General features: G+C 47.7%; 1 protein-coding gene across 1 annotated transcript in view; it reads right to left on the bottom strand.

Moving 5' to 3' along the window:
- EHD4 (EH domain containing 4) overlaps positions 1-21,275 on the bottom strand; it is an 87,274-nt gene continuing 65,999 nt past the window's right edge. The window contains exons 5-6 of the mRNA XM_058738127.1: positions 12,721-12,885; positions 1-4,172 (exon numbers count right to left, since the gene is read on the bottom strand). Coding sequence (XP_058594110.1) covers positions 3,636-4,172; positions 12,721-12,885 — 702 coding nt within the window. The 3' untranslated portion in view covers positions 1-3,635. The remainder of the gene's footprint in view (positions 4,173-12,720; positions 12,886-21,275) is intronic.

The raw sequence follows: 21,275 nt of genomic DNA, 5'->3' as shown, positions 1-21,275 counted from the left end.
TGGAGGAAAGCTAGCGAATTTTTCACAAGTTTATTGATCAACAGATTGTGTCTTTTTTTATTTGACACCTGGAAACAGGATTACAAAAAAAAAAAAAAATAGAAGCATTGTGTATTAACTGCATTGGCTAATTGACATGTAACCTGATACACTCTTAAATTAGGCCCACGTTCACCTGGATAAACTCAGTGGTTATCTGTCCTAAGAAGGTTATTTCTCTGCTACATTCCACGGAGGAAACAGTGCCGCTGTTAAATGCTTCCCTTTTTTCAAGACAACTCGTCTGGGGTACTGCTCTGGGAGTACCGAAGGCGTGTAATGGTGCAAAGTGGAGAGGTCCCAGTGGTGGCAGTCGGGCCACGACTGGTGGTGAAACCCCACGCTGGACAACGGACTGCGGTATGAGACCTTCCTGGTGTGGTGGAGAGGCGGCTCCCGGGGGGAACCGGTGGAACATGAAAAAGGGCTGTGCTCAGCGGCAGTGGGGCCACGGTTCTGCTGAGGCTTCTCCAGTGGGCCGAAAATGAGCAGGGGTCGAGAGGAGGGCGGGAGGCATTGGCTTCTCCTCATGTGCTCTCTGACCCACCTGGAAACCCAGTCCCGGACACACAAGAATTGAGCTCCTCAAAGGCCCGCCATCCTGCAGGAGGAGTCACACCTCCAAATCCAAAGATGTGATTGCTGCATAATGACAAGGGCTCCAAGGGGAACCCAGTCCAGCCCTGGAGGGATGGGGGCCAGCTAAATGAACGGCCCTCCCCACTGAAGAGCGACCAGTCCTGGGCCCTGCATAGCGCAGTAAGGAAGGTATCGGTATACAATGCTGGGCTGGAGCCTGAGGCTGGAGCAGGTTGGGTGTCCCCACGTCGCCACGAAACTGGAGGTTTTTGATAGGTCTTGGTGCAACGTTTCTTTGCAGATAGGTTCAGGAGGGAGGGCCTCATTAGTAGGCTTACGACTTGGAAGCTGTCTTCGGGAGGATCAGCCTGAATTTGCTTTTTCTCTTGAACTCAAGGCTGCAGAGGTTTGTGTTATGCAGCATCTTGTGAAAGCAGAGTTTCTGCCGTGGAATTGTGGAGAGCGTGGGGAGTGTCACAGCGCTAGAGTTTACCTGCCTCCACTACCCCGCCCAGCTGCAGACACTCCGGGGAGGGGGTGCTTTGAAAACTGGGTGGTGTAGGGAGGGCCACGTGCTGGGTCAGTGTGAACAGATTCGGGAGGGCTCTGCCATCCCCCAGCCCTGCTGCACGAGGAGGGAGGGGTTCTGGACACAGACCCCGGGAACTTTGTGCGGGTCCTGGGAAGATACGGGTCCTCAGCCTTAGCAGCCATCCCTAATGTCCTCCAGGGACATTGCTCTTTCCAATCAACTCTTCGTGATGACTGACTTCATGTTGTAAGAGATGTTAAGAAAAGTGGGCATGTGACTTCTTTTCTTTTTTCTTTCTCAGCAGGGAAAGCATGCAGCTGCCTGATGTTGTCCCACCTGAGCGTATGGGGTAGGGATCACAACACCACCAAGAGAAGTTTCCTTTCCTGTAGAAAGCAGACACCTCAGTCTGCTGTCCTCTAATATAGTTTTCCTGTATGTCTCTGCATAGACGACACTTGGCCATATCTGCATATATGCATGTTGACAAGTGTCAAGAACACATACTCATGTGGTGCATGTATGTGTATGTGTTTATATATGACAACTGAGAAGATTAAAGGAGCAGGATAGTTCTGAGTGGAAAATCAGCTAACCTTGGCACCTCTAAACCTTTGGACCGATGAATTCTCTCTTTTCTGTTTTGCCCTTTGGTGGGCTCCCTTGTGGGTACACCCTGGGGCAGTCCTCACGCGTTCACCAACCCATCTGCTAATATGAGAGTAGTGACATTATAAACCTCTATAGGTTTCTAATGAGTTTAAAAGTGCTCATTAAGACTAAAAATCATATTATGAATTTATTTCTCTTAAAATGACATTATTTAAAAAGTGAACTAGGGAGTGCAAGGGCTGGCATCTGGATAAATACTTCCCCAAAATAAAAAAAAATTGACTCTTAATTCTGTACTTCTGACCCTGATATTACTGGTAACATCAGGAAAAAAAAATGTGGTTTTTGGAAGGCTCAGGCGGGACTGTTCTGACTTCACTTCACTTCGGTGCTGGTGGGGCCCCATGCCGTGCAGCCATCACCATTTTGCGCCTCTCTTTTTTTAATTGCATAAATAATGATGAAATGAATACCCAAACTGCAGCCCACGAAGGAGGGAAGGTGGTAGTGAGCATTAACCACTTCCATCTGACAGGCAGTTGAGTGTGTGGACCAGAGAGGTTTATACCAGGACTCAGACAGAACACTCAGGAACCCACGTGCGGGATGTGCCCCAATCCTGCCTTGTGAGGAGCATGCATGGTTTGAACCTCACAGCCTTTTAAAGACAAAGGTTTCATATGAAAGATGCCATCCTATTTGTATAAAGGCTTTTCCTGTAAGAAAGAAAAACTGGACATAATAAAGATGCCTATTTCTTTTCTTTCTTTCTTTTTTTTTTTTTTTTTTTTTAATAAAAATAGCGTCTAAAGCTAGAGAATGACCTTTTCTACCTGACACCCTGGGGCAAGCTCACCTCTCGTTCCCTTGTGTCCCCAGACCGAGCACGCTGCAGGCACCAAGACATGGTTTTGCTGAATTTAAATCCTGCCATCGTCCAAGGGGCCTTGGGGACCTGTCACCACACTAACTGATGACTACAGAGAACCACCTCATTCCTTTACTATAGTTTGAATATGATATAAATAGACTTTGCTACAAATTACTGGACAGACCAGTAAGAAAAACCAACCTTCAGACTCCAACATGATTTGAATACTAGAAATCTTGCCAAGGGCTAATAAAGGTTCTGATTTCCAAATTCCTAACCAAATGCAATTTTGCTGGGAAGGGCCCAGGTTGGGGGAGCTCTGGGTGGGCTAGTCAGGGGGGTGTCGGGTGTCACAAATGCTCTCTGCTGGCCTGGTTGCCTGTGCTGCTAGAGCCTGCAGGAGGGACAGGGGTGCACACAGGCAAAGGGGACTCTCCTTTCACACCCAGGGGAAGCAGTCTTCTCTTTGGTAGGCGGTCTGGAGAGAGCAGAAACGCTCTGTGCTCTGCTGTTTTCCACTCTCAATACAACAGGAAATGAAATAAATAAGATCAACTTTGCTCCTTCTGGGTGCCCTCTAAGGGACAGACAGGGGCCAAGGCAGGTGCACAATGATGTGGTTCAGTGCGGAAGGCTCCCCCTGCTCCAGAAAAGCCCCCGGCTCACTCCCTGTGGCTGTCTGGCTGTGCACAGCCCGCTTCCACGTCTAGGTCTCTCCAGGCCTCGGAGTACTCTTTGGTCAATTTCTCTTTTTTCTTAACCCTTCAATCTCCTTATCCACACCCTCCTCCCAATATTTTAATAGAAACTCGGGGAATTTTAAAGGTGAAAGAACCTCATCTAGTGTCCAGTGTGTGCCCTCCTCATTCCATAGGTGGGGAAACTGAGGCACAGAGAGGGCAGTGCCTTGGCTAGGGTCAGTGAGTCAGCAGTGGCACGGGCCTCAGGCACAGGTCCCTGATGCCTACCCCCCCGCTGCCTGCCCTGTGAGTGGCCCACCTCTCAGTCGGCCTTCGGCAGGGACTTCCTGTGGGAGGGGGGCACAAGGTGGGGGGGCAGGCTGTTGGGCAGCTCGTAGCCGTCGAGCTTGATCTTGATGAGGTGCTTGGCCAGTGCGAACTCCTCCTCGTCCAGCATGCCGTCACAGTCACAGTCCGCCAGCTTCCAGATCTTGCCCAGGACGCTGTTGGGCAGCTTGGATGTCACCATCTCCTTCTTGGCGTTGACGCCCGATATCTTGCCATTGACAGGTGACAGGGTATAGAAGAGCTCGTCGTAGACGGGCTTGTCTTTGGCCACCACCCATTCCTCCTCGTCGGCGCCCTCCTTGGCACCCTCCCCGTAGCCCTGGTTGAAGGGGCCCTCGGTGGTGCCGTCGAAGGCGCCGCCCTGCACGAGCTGCGTGGGCATGCTCATCTCCTCCTGGCTGATGAGGTGCATCAGGGACGAGATCTTGCTGCTCAACATGTTGTCCACTGCCTCGATCAGCTTGGGCTTCAGCGAGTGGAATTTGGTGAAGTCGTAGTTCTCGAGCTGTTCCTGCAAAAGGAAAAACCACAACTTGGTCACATGCCCTTTCTTCAGGAAGCAGATAGGGTCAGCTGTTGTCATGGGGGGCGCCAAAACGCCGGGGCAGTCGGGGGGAGTCCCCGCAGACCAAAGAGTTCAGCCAGCTACGGGTCGAGGAGGCTGACGAAGTCATCCGAGCAAATGCCCCCAACAAAATAACAGTCGTAGCTGAGCAAATCCAACATTTATAAGAACAAGCCAGGAAGGTACTGGAAGATGCTCGCAGAGATGCTGACTTGCACCATGTAGCTTGTAATATAGTAAAAAAACCTGGCAACATTTATTACCTTTATAAATGGGAGAGTGGTCAGCAGTATTTTTCTATTATTTCTCCAAAGGGGACAAGTTGTCCATATGACCTCCTTGGCACCTGCAAGCTACAGCATGACTTGTCCTGGACTCCGTATGAGGATATTGAGAAGCATGATGCTAAAATCAGCATATTGGCCAGCCAGTGGCCCTGCCTCCAAGCACTGAACCCACCTTCCAGGGACTGACTGACTGAGAGAGGTCTCTGACAAACAGCTCTCACAGCAAGGACTTATCACTAACACCTCCTTGTTGCCCTGGTTTTCTGCCTTGATGGGAGGGGGCATGAGAATTGAGGTCTTGTGGGGGAATCATAAACTTGAAAGGAGACACTGTGTGTACATAAATGCTGTCGTAATCACTTTCATTTCCGATGGTAATGAATCATATCAGTCTCTTTTGGTATCCTCTGGGTTACTGGTACCCAACCAGTTACTTTCAGAGTATTGGCCAGTGGACTTTCCTTCTCCTTTAACTCCATCTGTTCTCCCATAAGTCAGAGCATTGGAGAAAGAGGGGTGTCTTCTACCCACATAAAGGTTGGCGAGGCTTTTTCCAGAGAGGACTGTTTTTAGTCTTTTTTTGTAACTGGAGGTGTTTGAGATTGGGTTGAGGTTGAACATGGCGGGAGGAGGGGGAAAGAGGGAGAGAGGCAAACCATAAAACAGACTTTAACAATAGAGAACAAACTGAGGGCTGATGGAGGGAGGTGCATTGGGGATGGGCTAGATGGATAATGGGGATTAAGGAGGGCTCTTGTGATGAGCACTGGGTGTTCGATGTAAGTGATGAATCACTAAATTCTACTCCTGAAACCTATATTACATTATATGTTAACTAGAATTTAAATAAAAACTTGAAACTTAAAAAAAAAGGAAGCAGATAGGGAGTGGGATAGCTGGAGTCAGAATTCTCCTCTAAGTAGACATCCCATTCCTGGGCTGTTCCAGAGCTTTCTCTTTGGTGGGGACCCCACATATGAATTCACCAGATATAGGAGCTGTTTTCAGAATAAGAAACAAGATGCATGGAATGCAACTTTTTTTTTTTTTTTTTTAATAGTAGCTAATCTTTGGCTAGTGGCCACACAAGTGATAATCCTAGGGCTTTTAGGTAACCTTCCTTCAACCTTGCCTTTTTTTTAATTAAAAAAATTTTTTTTAATGTTTACTTATTTTTGAGGGAGAGACAGAGTATGAGCCCAAGAGGGGCAGACAGAGAAACGGAGACACAGAATCGGAAGCAGGCTCCAGGCTCTGAACTGTCAGCACAGAGCCCAACATGGGGTTCAAACCCATGAACTGTGAGATCATGACCTGAGCCAAAATGAAGAGTTGGATGCTTAACTGACTGAGCCACTCAGGCACCTGTCCTTTTTTTTTTTTTTTTTTTTTTCCAAGTTTTTATTTATTTACTTTTGAGAGAGAGAGAGAGACAGAGAGAGGGGGGCAGGACAGAGGATCTGAAGCAGGCTCTGAGAGGACAGCAGAGAGCCCAATGTGGGGCTTGAACCCATGAATCGTGAGATCATGATCTGAGTGGAAGGCAGATTCCAAACCGACTGAGCCACGCAGGGGCACCTTGCTTTTTTTTTTTTTTTTAAAGTGCTCTAGAGATTTAGCATTTTATCTTTTAAGGTGATCTTATGATACACTTCTGTTGATCTTTACAACAATGCTGGGAGTAAGGAAGGGCAACTTTGAATAACTCTGTTTTACGGGCAGCACACAGGGTGGACTAGACCCCATGGCTCCTGCCTCTTGACTAATGCTCTTTGTACTGTAACATGAAGTTTGTCAGAGGGACTGACTTAGGTAAAACAATTATTTAAGGATTTTGGTTTTGGATCAGTTAAAAAAAATGTAGTTTAAGGTACAAATAAATAAAAGTTGAAACTGCTAAGTAGGAGAAGAGTAGAGATGGGGAGGGCGAATGGAAATCCAGCCAATAGAGCTGAGTATCACCAGCCAGCTCAGGGCAGGTCCAGGCTCCACAACCCAGGAGAACAGGCCCATCAGCAGACAGAAGTGCAGAAACATGTGCACTGGGGAGGGTCCTAGGACAACAATTGCCTGATTTGGAGGAGAGCTGACTATAGATGCCACACAAGCCCTCCTACTCTGGTTCTCCTTGGTTACCCACCCATCCATCCATCCATCCATTCTTCCATCCATCCATCCATCCACCCATCCATCCATCCTTCCTCCATTGACCCATCCAACATTTACTGGGCATTTGTTTTTGCCAGGCCCTGTTTTGGAGCCTGGGGATAATATAACCATGAAGAGCCATAATCTCTGCCCTCAGGGAGCTTATGCTATAAAAGAGGGAGAACGTTCTAGTTTTTTAGTTTTTTTTAGATCCTTCTTTCAAGAAGGACTTGGCTTAGCTTACAGTGAAAATATGGTAACATGAAATAGAAGAAAGTCGTTAGAAATGGAAAAGCTAAGGGACACCTGGGTGGCTCAGTTGGTGAAGCCCTGGATGCTTGTTCTTGGTTCTTGAGTTCTGTGTCGGGCTCTGTGCTGACAACACAGAGCCTACCTGGGATTTTCTCTCTCCCCTTCTCTGTCTCTGCCCTTTCCTAGCTTATGTGCTTTCTCTTTTAAAATAAATAATCTTAAAACAAAAAAGAAATGGAAAAGCTAAGTAATTAAGACAGAGAGGAAAGGGACCATTACATCAGACATCTAAGGTGAGAAAAGTTATTCTCCTCAGCTGCCAGGTTGCTGGGGGGCACACCCCCTCATTGTCTGAGGGACCAAACCACCTGTTTGTTGCAAGAAAACAAACTTTGTCTGAATTGTGAGAGTTACCTGTGACTTTTTATGATCTTTGAAAAATGTCTTCAACAGCAGTTTTGCCAAATAAATGCAGAAAATTCCAGATATGCCAGTTTTTATATGGACTTTATGTAAAGTATTTCTGTTAGGAAAATTCTAGAAGGCCAGCAAGGGGCCATCCAGGTGTACAATTTTCTGGAGATGAGGCAGGGAGACTCTTGAGTAAAAGGGGTTTCATATACCCTCAGACCTGACTATTCTGGGGAGAAGTAATATGATAGGCAGGGAGGGGGGAAAAAAGCAAAACGTTGTGCAATCATAAATATCACACTTTTTTGTTGTAAAAATTTGGGGAAAAACTGATAGACCAAAAATGTAAATCACTTATAACTCTATCACCCAGCAATAACTTCTTAAAAAAATTTTTTTTAATGTTTATTTTTTGAGACAGAGATAGAGACAGAGAGCGAGCGGGAGAGGGGCAGAAAGAGAGGGGGACACAGAATGTGAAGCAGGCTTCAGGCCCTGAGATGTCAGCACAGAGGCTGATGCAGGGCTCGAACCAACGAACCGTGAGATCATAACCTGAGCCAAAGTTGGATGCTTAATTGACTGGGCTACCCAGATGGCCCCCAGCAATAACTTCTGCTAATGTTTTTTGAGCACACATTTCTAGCCATTTTTATAAATATACACATGCACATAAACACACACACACACACACACACACTTTAACTGAACTAAGACCACACTGCTTGACAACTTGGATTTTTAAGAAAAAACGTATCTCATCTTTCTGTGATAATAACTTTTATACAATCTTATTCTTCATCTTAATAGCTATCTAATATTGAACTGTACAGCTGGGCCATTTTGCCTTTACCCTGTCCCATGTGGTTGGACATTTAGGTTGTTTCCAATGGAGAGTCAAAATTGTGGTCTCTAGAGTATACCAGCAGGGCAGACATCCTGTGCTGTTGTTTAGAAGCAGAGCCTTGAGCTTCACATGGAGGGACAGAGCTGAAAGCCAAACGGCTTGACAGACCTCTAGGGAGGTGCTTCCAACACTCTTCTCAGTAAACTCTGGGGCCGTCAGGTCTCAGTGTGGTGTGGGCTTGGTTTCTAGACACATTCTGATTTGTGTGTTGCTATTCTCACTGACAGACCTTGGTCACCTGCAATTCACTCTAAAACCAGCTCTAAACAATGTTACCAACACTTTGGGCTCTTATGGCCAGTATCTCAGTCAGCTGGGGGAACTGAGAAGAGAAAGCCCAGGAGGAGAGAGCAGGCAGCCTACACAAAAATCTGAGTGCTGCTGGGGTAAACAAGTCTGGATTCCCCTGGGTGCACGGACACCTACCCTATTTCCTCATGAATGAGCCTGAGCTCTGAGCGCACACAAAGCTCCTGTGTCTGGCCAAGCAGACGAATGAGGGCGGTGTCTGCCTGAACTTTCCACCCGCCTGCAGGGTTCGCGGATCCAGACTATAAACCTCTGGAAAGCTGGCAAGAAGAAACGGCCACATGTTTGCAGGGGTGGACAGGAAGTAACAGCAAGCAGCCACCCTTGCCCGGAGGGCACATAGGAAATCAACCCTAAATTCTCATCCCTGGGGTACCCCTCACCCCCAAGGCCTGACCAGGGAGTGTGGGGTACAAGTTAAACCACTGCCATCTCTGCCCCTCCACCAAGTTCTCTCCAAAACAGAAATCTTTTTATTGGGATGAATACACACTGGGGAATTTAAAGATTTACCCTTCAACAGTTGTATCCATCAAAGCCACTGAGCCCTGGATCCTGGAACTTCTCCCTCCCAAGCTACAAAGGTCAGTTCCCAGCCCAGTTGTCGCTGGGCTATCTCTTGCCCACTTCCTCCCAGAATTCACTAGAAGCAGTTCTCCAATTTACAGGTAGGCTGAGCAGGTGGGGACGGCTCTGCTGCCCTCTGCTGTTGAAACGCTGCCACCTCATCAGCTGAGGGGGCCAAATTCTCCGAGGACAAGTGAGTCTGCAATAAAAGTGGCTTTGCTAGCATTCTCCAGTCTGGACCTATCAGTGTGGTAAATCACATTCCCTCGCAAAAGGATGCAGGGCAGACACAGGCTGCTTCACCAGCAGGTCGTGGGCCTCTCCCAGCACTGGGCAAAAGCCTTCACGATACACTCAGTTTATCGCTACAGCTAAGAGTCACCCCAGCCAGCCTGGTCTGTGAGAGCACAGGGAGAACAGAGACTTAAAGCTGGCATCGGCGAGCTCTCTGAGTGACCCTGAGATGTGGAAAGATCATAAAAAAGTGATCTCCACACTTAGGTCCCCAGTGTTGTCCCAGATGTAGTCAATGTGAGCTTAAACACCTGTGTTGAAGGGGATGTCAGATGCTCAACAGACTCAGAGACGACAGAGGCCCTGACCCACACCATCAAGCCCCCAAAGCTTCCTGGGTGACAGCAAACTAGCTGGAAGTATCAGGCGATGGTAAGCATGCCCTATGGGCTCCAGGCCTGCCTTGTTCCTCGAGGAGTCCCTGAAGGGTCTGGGGTGGTGTGACGAGGGCCTGGCCACTCTCCCATGAAGGAATCCCTTCCAGATTCCAGGGGCTTGCTCTGAAAACTGCTGGTCTATTCATAGGCCCTGTGGCTTTCTGGGTTAGGTCAGGGTCTGAGAAATTCACTACCCTACCGCCTGCTAGGATATGAACACACACTAACTTCTCAGTGAGCTCATCTAACACCTTTTCGTTGGGCACCTGCTACAGCCCAGGTACTGGGGGTATGGCAGTGAACGAGACGTGGATCACTGAATGCCTCATGGAGCTATAGCCTTATGAGGGAGACGGCCACTGTATAAATAAATCGACTGCTTGGAAGCGCAACAGTGTTGGTGTCGTAACAAAGAGCACATGTCCTAACAGGAGGCTTTGCTGCCAGAACTCCATTGCCGGCCACAGTCATAGTGGGAAATACTGTAATCCAGGGCAGGGAATTTTGTTATTTGTTCACTGATTTATTCCAGGGACCTAGAACAGTGCCTGGCCATGGTAGACTTAATATTTCTTGGTGACTGAGTGAATGAACACAGGTGAATGAGGATACCTGTCAGGTGGCACTCCTTGCATCAAGTCCTAAGGCACTCAGGTGTCTAATGAAGGGGCTAAGGCCTCTCCTGAGATGCTAGAAGAGCGGCACATGGCTTCCTTGTTTTCTTCCTCAGGGACTGCCCTTCTGCTCCAGCTGAGAGGCCTGGGCTTCCTCTGACATGGCCAGGCCCAGGCTAACATGGTCATGAGAAGCTCTCGTAGCGGTTTGCTACTTGCTTTATGGGAGTTCCTCTGGGGACAGGTTGCAGGTCCTGAAAGGAGGCTTACGGTGGCTTCCTGCTGGGCTCAGTGGTGCCTCAGGTCTTTGGAGCAACATGTTCCTGTGGGTGGCAGGCTAATGAGCCACAGAAGCCCCATTAGGCCAGAGTACACATGATGTATTTATTCATAGCTTTCATTTCAGTCAAGGAACCAATTTCCTTTAAACATATCTGAAGGATGTGGGGCGCCTGGGTGGCTTAGTCGGTTAAGTGTCCAACTTCGGCTCAGGTCAAAATCACACGGCTCATGAGTTTGAGCCCCGAATCAGGCTCTGTGCTGACAGCTCAGAGCCTGGAGCCTGCTTCAGATTCTGTGTGTGTCTGTCTCTCTGTCCCTCACCCGCTCATGCTCTGTATCTCTCTCAAAAATGAATAAACATTAAAAAAATTTTTTTTAAATATCTTAAGGATGCAAGGAAACATGTCCCCTCAGTTTGGTCATGTGGTGTAGGGCATAACCCAAGGGTGTGAAGGTGAACCCGCTCAGGAAGACTGCTCCAGAGGCCCCAGGAGCCCAGCCATCGTGTGATTGGAAAAAAAACCCCAATTCTTCCTCTGAGTACAGGGATACCTATTTCATTTCAGGAAGAAAAAAAAGATATTCTGGATTTATTCTGAAGCGAGCTAAGTCATATCTGACCAGAGCATATATTCCACATGCACTTAGCACCCTGAACCCTGTCATCACAAAAGGATGACCCACTCCTATGTTAATGTGTCCTTTACAGAAAGTTTACATTAAAAAACTCCTCAAGGTCAAAGCTTCCCCTCCTGATGCCTGTTGATCTTTGCCTCCACTCCGTGATCTCTCCTCCTACGCCCTCCTGAGGCAGCCAGGCAGCTCACAGGCCCACCTTCCAGCTGTATATCTCCAACGACTCTTCTTTCAGCCCCGCCTTCCTCTGTGGCTCAAGGCAAAAGATGAGAACTAGAGATCTCCAGGGTATAGCCACCATTGCAGGGATGCTCTGTTTGGCCTATGTAGTACTTTTGAAAGTTTGAGCTAAAATTTGAAAACCAGGGGACTTTAGGCACAAATCTAGATTTGCAACTTCTCGTGAACCATCCAGGCCTATGTTCCTACAAGGCGGTGGCCATCGGGGCAGGTCAGGCCTTCTCCACCCACTGAAGCAGGGCACAGACGTCCCAACCGGTCCCCGTGGTGGGTCCCCATAAGTCCTCACTGTACTTGCAGACTCGTTTTCCTCCTGCGAGAATCATATTTCTCAGAATCCACATCTCCATCAAATGTGGGAAAACGAGGGGGTCAAAGAGGGCGACGTGGGTTTTCTTTCCCTGGTCTGCTTTCCAGAGAGGACTGTGGCCTCTAGTGCAGACAGGTCCTTGCAGTGGACAAAAAGCTGGTCAGTCTGGCTCTGTGAGGAGCCAGGTGGGTGGCCTCACTTGGGAAGATATGGTCAGCATCGATGTGTATATCTAACACCACGGCAGGGCGGTAGACGCACTGGTCAGGCCAGGCTGAGTGCAGCACCCATTCGGGCTCATCTGGGGCTGCCCAGGCACAACTCAGGGAGACCCTAAAATTAGGCCCAAAGTTGCCCAACGCTGACCCGTAAGCACAATCTTTAGTGAGCACAGCTTGCTGTGCCCAGGGAAGGCCAGCAATGCCCCAGGAGCCCTCGGAACTCTAATTAGGGCTCTGAGCCTGCAGAAGCACTGTTGCCTGAGCATGTATTACCACAGTGCCTCGCAGCGCAGGCTTGCGGAGGCTGCCTGGGGTGACCTCTGAGGTCAATGGCAGCTCTCGTTACCTTAAGGTTCTGGGATTCCCCAAAACAGGTGTCACTTAATGCCAACACATGGCCTGAGAGGGATGCTCATCTGATTTTTTCATGTGACCTAAATTTACTTCTTGAAATGTGTCCCTTTTTGGTTAGTTTTGGGTGCCAGGCAATCTCTGCTTTATTCTCAGAAGCCTGTTCTCATGGATCACCATTAGGAAGATGCATTCATGGCGTTCTCTATCCTAAACCAGGAAACCCTAATGTGGACCCAGCAACCAGCCAGACAAGGTCACATTGATGTTGCAATAGGCTCCCAGTACCTGCATTGCCTTGACCTCTGGGAAGTCCCCGGCAGAAATCTGGTATTCTCGCTGCAGCTGAAGGTAGATTTCTGGCAATCTGCTGATAAGCTCTCTCTTCTTGTTTTCCTTTCCGAATACACTTGGCATTTCCTTCTTCAGATGGCTGATGATGTAGGCATGTACCTGAAGGGGTATATGTCAGTAAGGACGTGTTACTTAGAACTCTACCAGAAAGACAAACAAGATGGCATCATAATACATAACAGGCTCCCATATTCAGGGCCACAGCCCTCAGGACAGGAGGGTAAGGATCTGGGTGTGGGGGGTGGGGGTGGTGGATGTGGTGAGACACAAAGGACACATTACAAGTCTGTTTCTGGGCATGTAGAATGTGAGGTACATGAGGGAGCCCCAGATGGTGCTGTCTAAGGGTGCCTGGAAAGAGGGCCCCAAGCTCCAGATAGAGCTGGTCTGGGTGCTGGATTTGAGAGCTGGAGCAGAGGTGGTGACCAGAGCCACAGGAATGGTTGTGACCACGGAGGGAAAGTGAGCCAAGAAAACCCCCGAGAAGGACCAGGATGGGGAGGAGCCAGAAAAAGATCTTAGGAAGTGGAATGTGACAGATAAGGGCTGTGGGAGAGGAGAGTCAGGAAGAGATGACACCTAAATTGGGTCCTGAAGACAGGTAGGAGGGCTGTGGCTGTCCAGGAGAGGGAGAGCATGGATGGCGGTGTGGCAGTAACACAACAGGGGCTGTATTTGGGGCAGTGCCGTGTGTGTGGCTGCTACACATCTCAGAGGCAGTGAAGTAGACCACTGCGCATGCCAGGAGCTGTGTAGGATTAGAATGAGCATTGGCTAACCTAACGTGGTGCTGATGGGCTGATGACGTTTCTGGGAGACCAGAGAGGCCAGAATAATGCCATGAGTGCCCTGTTTCCTAAGTGGGCTGGTGGTGCTTGCCTGGGGATAGGATGGGGCGACAGGCTTGGGGAAGGTCTCTGGCACAGTTCAGTTGTGCCTGAGGGGCTATTCCGTGTCTGCGTCTGTGCAGAGAGTCAGCGGGGTGGGTGGCGCCTGGGCTGAAAGACTGGTGATTAACCACAAGACCTAAAAGAAAGTTTCAGCAGGGCTGGTGCCCAGGAGCACCAGGAAACGAAACTGAAGACTGATGTAAATGTCTGATCTGACGTAAATAGTTAATCTGCATAGAAATCTGTACCCAGTGGACAGTGAGATGAGAGAATTCCTGTAACCTCCCCATGGAGGGTGTGAACTCCGGGATCTCTACAGGTGGCACTGAAGGAGCCTAGCTGGCTCAGCCGGAGGAGCATGCAACTCTTGATCTTGGGGTTGTGAGTTCGAGTCCCATGTTGGGTATAGAGAATACTTAAAAATAAAATCTTAAAAAAGAAAAAAAAGATGGCACTGAACTCTTTTCTGCACAGGACTAGCTGCATAGGACCACCTTCCTCTAGGAGAGGAACCCCTGGGGAAATGAGGCGGAGGCTCCATAAACCCTGATCACCTGGCACTAGCCCGCCCAGGACTGCACCCGAGGGGTGGTGAATCCAGCTTGGATGGCTCTGTTTGGCTGTGTCACCCCCTTCCTTAACATTTCCATTCTTTTTAAAATTTTTTTTCTTTTTTTTTAAGTTTATTTATTTATTTTGAGAGAAGGAGAGATTGCATGAGCGGGGGAGGGATGGAGAGAGAGAATCCCAAGCAGATTTTGTGCTATCAGCATACAGCCCGATGCAGGGCTCCAACTCACAAACTGTAAGATCATGACCCGAGCCAAAATCAAGAGTCAGACGGTTAACTGACTGAGCCACCCCGGTGTCCCTTTTTAAAAGTTTTTTAGATGCTTATTTAATTTTGAGAGAGAGAGAGAGTGCAAGCAGGGGAGGGGCAGAGAAAGGGACACACAGAATCCGAAGCAGACTCCAGGCTCTGAGCTGTCAGCACAGAGCCCAATGAGGGGCTTGAACTCACGAACTGTGAGATCATGCCCCGAGTGGAAGTCGGGTGCTTAACCGACTGAGCCACCCAGGTCCCCCGAACATTTCCACTCTTCTGCTGATTTCCAACTTTAGGACGTGAAGAAATGTTCATTACAAAACCTCTGTTTGTGTATCAGAATTCTACAGAGTAATTTAGAAGTCAAGAAAATAACTAAAAATAGGAACGGATGAAAAGCAGAACAGTGATTACCAAAAGAAAATGACTATGCAGCTAGGGAAAATCCTATTAAAGAAAACAGACTTCTGTAATCTTGTGGAAGAATGGAAATTGAATAAAGGGGATAAGCAGAGACATCCTCTAGCTCAGCTGAGAGCCTCTGTGTATGGACACACACTGGGCACAGCCAAAAACATTCTGCTACTTAAAATAAGTGCGTAATGTAAATGCTGACGTGCTCAGACCAGACAATGCTAACTTGCCCATCTATATAAAGGTCATTTAACAGAAGCACACAGTGTCCTGCCTGGCTACTGATCACAAGTACAGATGAGAAGAGATGTGTCTGAACCTTTCTGTTACTAGTAAACTTATTTACTTATTTTTTCACATTAAAACAGCTTAAAATTTTTACATGATTCTTTGGGATAGAGAAACCCCAAATTTGGGAATCCTTTATTTGGAGTGTTGGACTTTAGCTGCATTCCTGAGGGTATGATGAAAAGTGGTAAGACTAGTAATTTCCCTGCCTTGGACAATGAATGTCTGGCTCGGTTTGGTGGGGTTGGGGGAAGGCCGTGGCTAACATCGAAGGACTTGGAGGGGCTGCCACACTCCAGTGGAGAACCAGCTGCTCACTAGCCGTCCTTGTGTCATTTCCTTGGCCTCGGTCCTACTGGAACCTCTGGACTGGGCCTATGGATACCTCTCCCTTCCATGCGCAGGCCTGCCCCACTCTGGAACCAGCCCCAACTGAAGTAGGAGGTCCCAAGCTGCATAGTCTACTACCTACGAGGGCTTTTTACTGAACCCCACCCCAGATCCCAGCCCGGGGGTTGTGCCAGACCCCTGCAGGGCTCCCCAAGCTTCCCTCACTACCTCCTAAGGTGAGCCTTTTGAGTTGCCAGGCCTCTGCTCAGGGAAGGCTGACTCCCCATGCAGCCCCCAGCTCCAGTAGGATTGGCACCAGTTTCTAACACTGCTTCACTTGGCCTGACTGTGGGTGATGTGCACCTGCCACAGTTCTCCACCCACAGCCTGGCACCTGCTCTCTCACCTCAGCCCTCATGGTGTTCATTGGCTGATGACCAAGGCTCCCGGATGATGGGCTGCCATTGGACACCAGGCCTCCGGTGCCCTGACAGGAACTGGCCGGTTCTTGCACCAGGCCCCCATTCTTTCCTCCTTCCACTTTGTCTGGCACTGAGTCAGGACCCTCAGGTACCTTGTTCATGCTTGCAGTCTGCTCTCAGCCTCAACCTCCACTTCCAGAATGTTCTACTGGCCTATTTCGTGAGAGTCTCCTGTTGTGCTGCCTCTGCATGGCCAACCCCTCCTGCCCTTCCATGGACATCCTAAGACAATAACACAGGGTCAGATACTATTGTACGGGCCCTGCCTTTAAGAAGCTTATCAAGTCATAAGGTAAATTATAATCCTTAGAGTCATGGAACATTAAATCTGGAAGGGACCCCCTGTACCTAACTGAACTCCTGGTTCCAGGAAATTCATATGACTTACTCAAGGTCACAGAGCCAGTTAGAAGGTGCAAAGCCAGCACTGGCATTCAACTGTCTCATTCCTGTCCTTACAGACTTAATTGCTTTCTGTGGGTATGAATTTAAAAATGTTACTAAAGGTGTTGGAAATCTGGAATTGAAAATGAACTGTGTCCTATGGGACAACAGTGTGGGAAACTGAGACTTGAGGCTTTTGTTTTGGCTTGAGCCAAAAACTTTGGCTTTTGATTGTCCCTAACTCCCAGGGACACCATGGGAAGGGCATTTGGTCTCCCTCCCCTCCCACATACAAATGCATACATTATGGCACACAACACTATGAACACCACATGGGATGTGGGTGAAGACAGCACTCTTCTGGCAGGATGGCACCTTGTAATTTTCTAAAGACTTTTGGTAAACAGAGGGGACAGCCTGGAGGCTCATTCCTGCCCTTCTGTGTCAAAGAAGTCTTTCCAGATAAACACAGGACTGAGGGCCAGACCAGGCGATGGTCCTGGGGAAGGAGGTGGAAACAGTCTGAGATCTTTTCCTCTTTATAATGACAGAAAACTGAGAAGAAGGGGGACAGGAAAGACAAGAGGGAAGAGAAAGAAGAGAAGGAGAGGCATGATGAGACCTGGGGCTGGAAGGCCAGGTTCACGCCCTGCCACCCCTGCCTCTTGTTGAGCAATGCCAGGTGACTCTAGCCCTCCACTTCAACTTACTCACGCAAAGACTGGGAGTTTTAACTCCTACCTCACAGGGTTGTGGGTATGAGAATCAAAAGAGATCATGGATTTGGATACACCAGGAAGAGGAGTAAAAATGTTGCTTGTTATTGCTTAATGGTCAAAGACCAACAGCTGGAGGGTTCCGTAATGCCAGAGAAGGCTTGTGGTTGTTTAGTTCTTGCTGAATAATGAATAAACTCTTACTGAGTTATTAATAGTTACTGAAAAATTAATAAGTTCTATGTATCTGAATAGTAATAGGATGAATCTGGGTCCCAAGAGCTTCATTCACAAGTCAGTGACATTGAACCCTGGTTGGCTTTTGAACATTCTTATGTATAAAACTGGGAAAGCCCCGCTTCATCCAATGGTGATGACTGAGGATAGCTCAAGTGGATCACAATGTCAGTTTCTTTATGGGCTATAACTCAATGAGCAAAAAGAGATGTCCTTCCCTTTATTATTTAAAAAAAATTTTTTTTAACATTTATTCGTTTTTGAGGGACAGAGAGAGAAAGTGCATGAATGGGGGAGGAGCAGAGAGAGAGAGAGGGAGACACAGAACCTGAAGCAGGCTCTGAGCTGTCAATACAGAGCTCCAAGCAGGGCTCGAACTCACAGACCGTGAGATCATGACCTGAGCTGAAGTCAGACGCTTAACCGAATGAGCCACCCAGGTGCCCCAGGATGTCCTTCCCTTTAAATATACGTGGATTTATATCTAGTTCACATACATACTCTGCTACAATTGCATTAACTGTGTCCAGTGACAAGTGTTCATATATATCCAAGGTGGAGAAGCATGTACTCAGAGTGATATTGGATATATCCATCCTGGGTGTGGAGGGCAACCCCAGGCAGCGAGTGCTGGAAGCTTCCAGTGCTTATGGTCAGTAGGAGTGGAAATCCTCATGGAATTTGGGGAGCAGTTTGGAGGGGAGAATTCAGGCTGGGAGAACATGGTTCCACACTATGTGTAGGTCATACTATGTGACCTCATCTGTTAGCTAACACAACCTGTTGGAGACCTGCATCTTTCTAGGCCCAGCTTAAAACTTGCATAGAGCATTTAACATCAGGAGATCAGCATATTTTAAAATTGGGTTTATGGGGATATAGAAAAAATCAGTTAATGCAGTAGAGACCCAAAAGGTGGACCCATGGGGTAGTGAGACTGTGAGACTGTAAGAGGCAGAAAAAGGCAGCTCTTGGTTCCCATGGAGCAGGGGGTTTGTTAGTCTGTTGCAGTCAAAGCTGGCACCCATAGCACCTGATTCTGAACAGCTTAAAGGGGACTCAAGGGGGCCCACCCACTCATTCATTTGAGGTCAACCTTCAAAGAGACAGGCTTCCCTACATGGACACAAATGCTGACACACATACCCACAGCTGACGGAGCTATTTTTAAAAGTCTCTTGGTAGGCTAAGCATTAGTGGGTTGCCATCAGCCACCGTAGAAGGATTTTCACACCTTAGCCTGGGTCCATTTGGTGAATTTCAGAACATCTAACTTCTCTACAGAAGGAATTGGCAGTGCAGAGAGATTGGAAAGCTGGGCCCTGGGTTTTACACGTGACTGGAGAACATGCTTTGAAGACAAAACTAAGTGCCACAGAGCTAGGGTGAACCCTGAAAATCACTGACCTCTCCTTTTCTTTCTCACTTTTAGCTGTTCCTTCCTTAAATGTTTTTTTTTTTGTTGTTGGGTGAAGATCTGTAAAGGGGTGGGAACTTTTCCTACTCTTGGGCAATGTTTATAAAGGGTGGAGTCCTCACTTTTTATTTTTGTTCGTTTATTCCATAAGCATTATTATCTGGGATTTGTTTGCAAGAGCCTAATTTCCCTACTTTGGCTATTTTAATTATAGCTGAATAAAACTGAATTATATTTTTTAAATACTTTTTTGGGCTTTCCCAAAATAGCCCAAAGAATCATGAAATGAGTGTTGATTAGCATTTTAGATTGTAAACAGTCTTCAAAAAAGGATGCCTACTGATATCATGAAGATGTGATCTTTGAGGTTAACCAAAAAACCCACTCTAAGGTTTTCTCATTCCTTGAAATAGAGAGTTGTGAAAAAAATATATATATTAAGAAGAAGCAGGGAAACCATTATATTTCAAGAGATCTTTGGTAAGAGTGACATTTTTCAATTATTAAAGTGTCCTTTTTAGGACACCTTGAGTTTGATCACTGTGGAACCCAGCAGGACATTAGTGATAACACTTCTTTTACTTCTGGATGGGATGTGACTTCTGTTGAATTAAGGTATTCTATAAATAGATACAGGGCACAGCCCAACCCAGATCTGACATCTCCTAGGTGACATCTGAAAACTTATCCTTCGCATGTTTTCAAATTGTCAGCTTGATGAACCTCTAAACTTTGCAGGGTTCCTGTGGATAAACAATTTTATAGAATACACAGAATGGCAGACTAATGCAGAAAGCAAGGACACGATGAGAAGCTATAGATGTTGTCCACTCCGCATTTCAGGTAAATGGTTTCCAGACCAAGGAGTCAAACTAACTACGGCTTGAATTTATATTTTACAACTTATGGGCTGTAAGGCCTTGGGCAAGTTACTTCACCTTTCTGAGCTACAGTTCCCTTGCATGAGAAACAAAGATAATGCCCAGCTTTGTGCAGTTATTGGCGGGATCAGATGAAATAACACATGCAATACAAATTGTAGAGCTTCTGGAATACTGCAGACCCTCAGTAAGGTTGGCTTACAAAACCGGATCAAGAGAAATAAAGATCAATGTACCAAAATCAAAGAGCGTTTTCCTGAAATACAAACACTGAGAAGAGAAAAACTCAGGCGACTGACTCCTTGTCCACTTAGGCAACAAGTTTACAAATGGCCATAAAATCGCAGAGGGTGTAAAGCAGATGACGTTGGTTAGTGGCTAAGGCCACTGTGTTGAGTTCTGCTTCTTATCTGCCTGAGACTGTTTCCTGTCCCCCTTCGCAGGATGGTACCGCCCAGCACACTGGCACTGAGAGGCTCAGCCTGGAAACATCCATACTTCACACATTTTCCTTTATGAAAAGGAACAAGCCAGATACTATTCTTAGGAAGAAAAAAAAGACAAGCTTTTTTCCTAGAAGTAAGCTCAGCAAGTTGACCGCCCCTGCCCCCCACCCCCTGCATCTACACAAGGCTCTCATTATTCCCAGTGTCAGTACAGAGCAGCATTCTATGGCCACGCTGATCCATTCAGAGGGCCTGATGCTCAAGGAGGGCAGAGAAGTCCCAAGGCACTTGGCACGCCCAGTGAGCTCTTTGCTCTTTATTTATTTATGTGACCGAATACAGCTGCGTCTTGAGTCACTAGGCCTTCAGCAGTGACTGGTAAAATAGAAATGTCCATGGGCATTTATAAATAGTTAAAAAAAAAATCTTCAAATCTCCAAAGCTATCACATGATATCTCTGCGTTGGTTATAAAATAATGTTGGGTATTGTGTATCCTGAAGGGTAAGTTCAGCTGTATCAGCTGAAGAAGAGAAATGTCACATGCTAAGGGGTTACCAAATGGGGAAAAAACAGACTTCCTGCCACTAAGCATTAGGCCCAGGACTAGCACACAAGAGAAACCAGCAAAGCTGCAAATAAGTGGATTTACAAACTGGTTAGCACCACTGCCTTGCAGAACTGGAACAAAGTGGCCGTAGCTCCAGAAAGGAAGCAGCCTGGAAGAAAGGATAAAGAATGGTGGCTCGCAGGTGCACGGTGACTGGGGATCAGCTGGGCCATCCAGGAGTCCAAGTGAGCATGCACCGGGAGTGATGGCAAGCAGAGAGAAAAAGAGCAGATGGAGGTCCTACGTGTGGAGCTGCAGCAACCGGGGAGGCATCTCTTTGGCTATAGAGAGATGCTGCTGGGTGAGCATCCTGGCATGAAGATAGAGGCTGCTGGGCGATGATGAGGAGGCGTTAGAAGGCCGATCGCCTGCCCGCCTGTCACCCTCAGCGAAGGCCTCTTGCCTTTCCTGGCCAAACCCCCTCCTCAGAGCATGGTGTCCACACCTCAGTCAGCACACAGCTCACCACTCTGTAATGGGGGGTTTGGGGCCTCCTCTTCTACCAGCCAGGCTCCGTAGTCCCGGCCCAGGGGTGCTGAGCAATACTGACTGAATGAGGCAAGGGGTAG

Source organism: Neofelis nebulosa, chromosome 7 (genome assembly GCF_028018385.1).
Source record: "Neofelis nebulosa isolate mNeoNeb1 chromosome 7, mNeoNeb1.pri, whole genome shotgun sequence".
NCBI lineage: Eukaryota > Metazoa > Chordata > Mammalia > Carnivora > Felidae > Neofelis > Neofelis nebulosa.
This window is presented reverse-complemented; position numbering and strand designations above follow the sequence as displayed.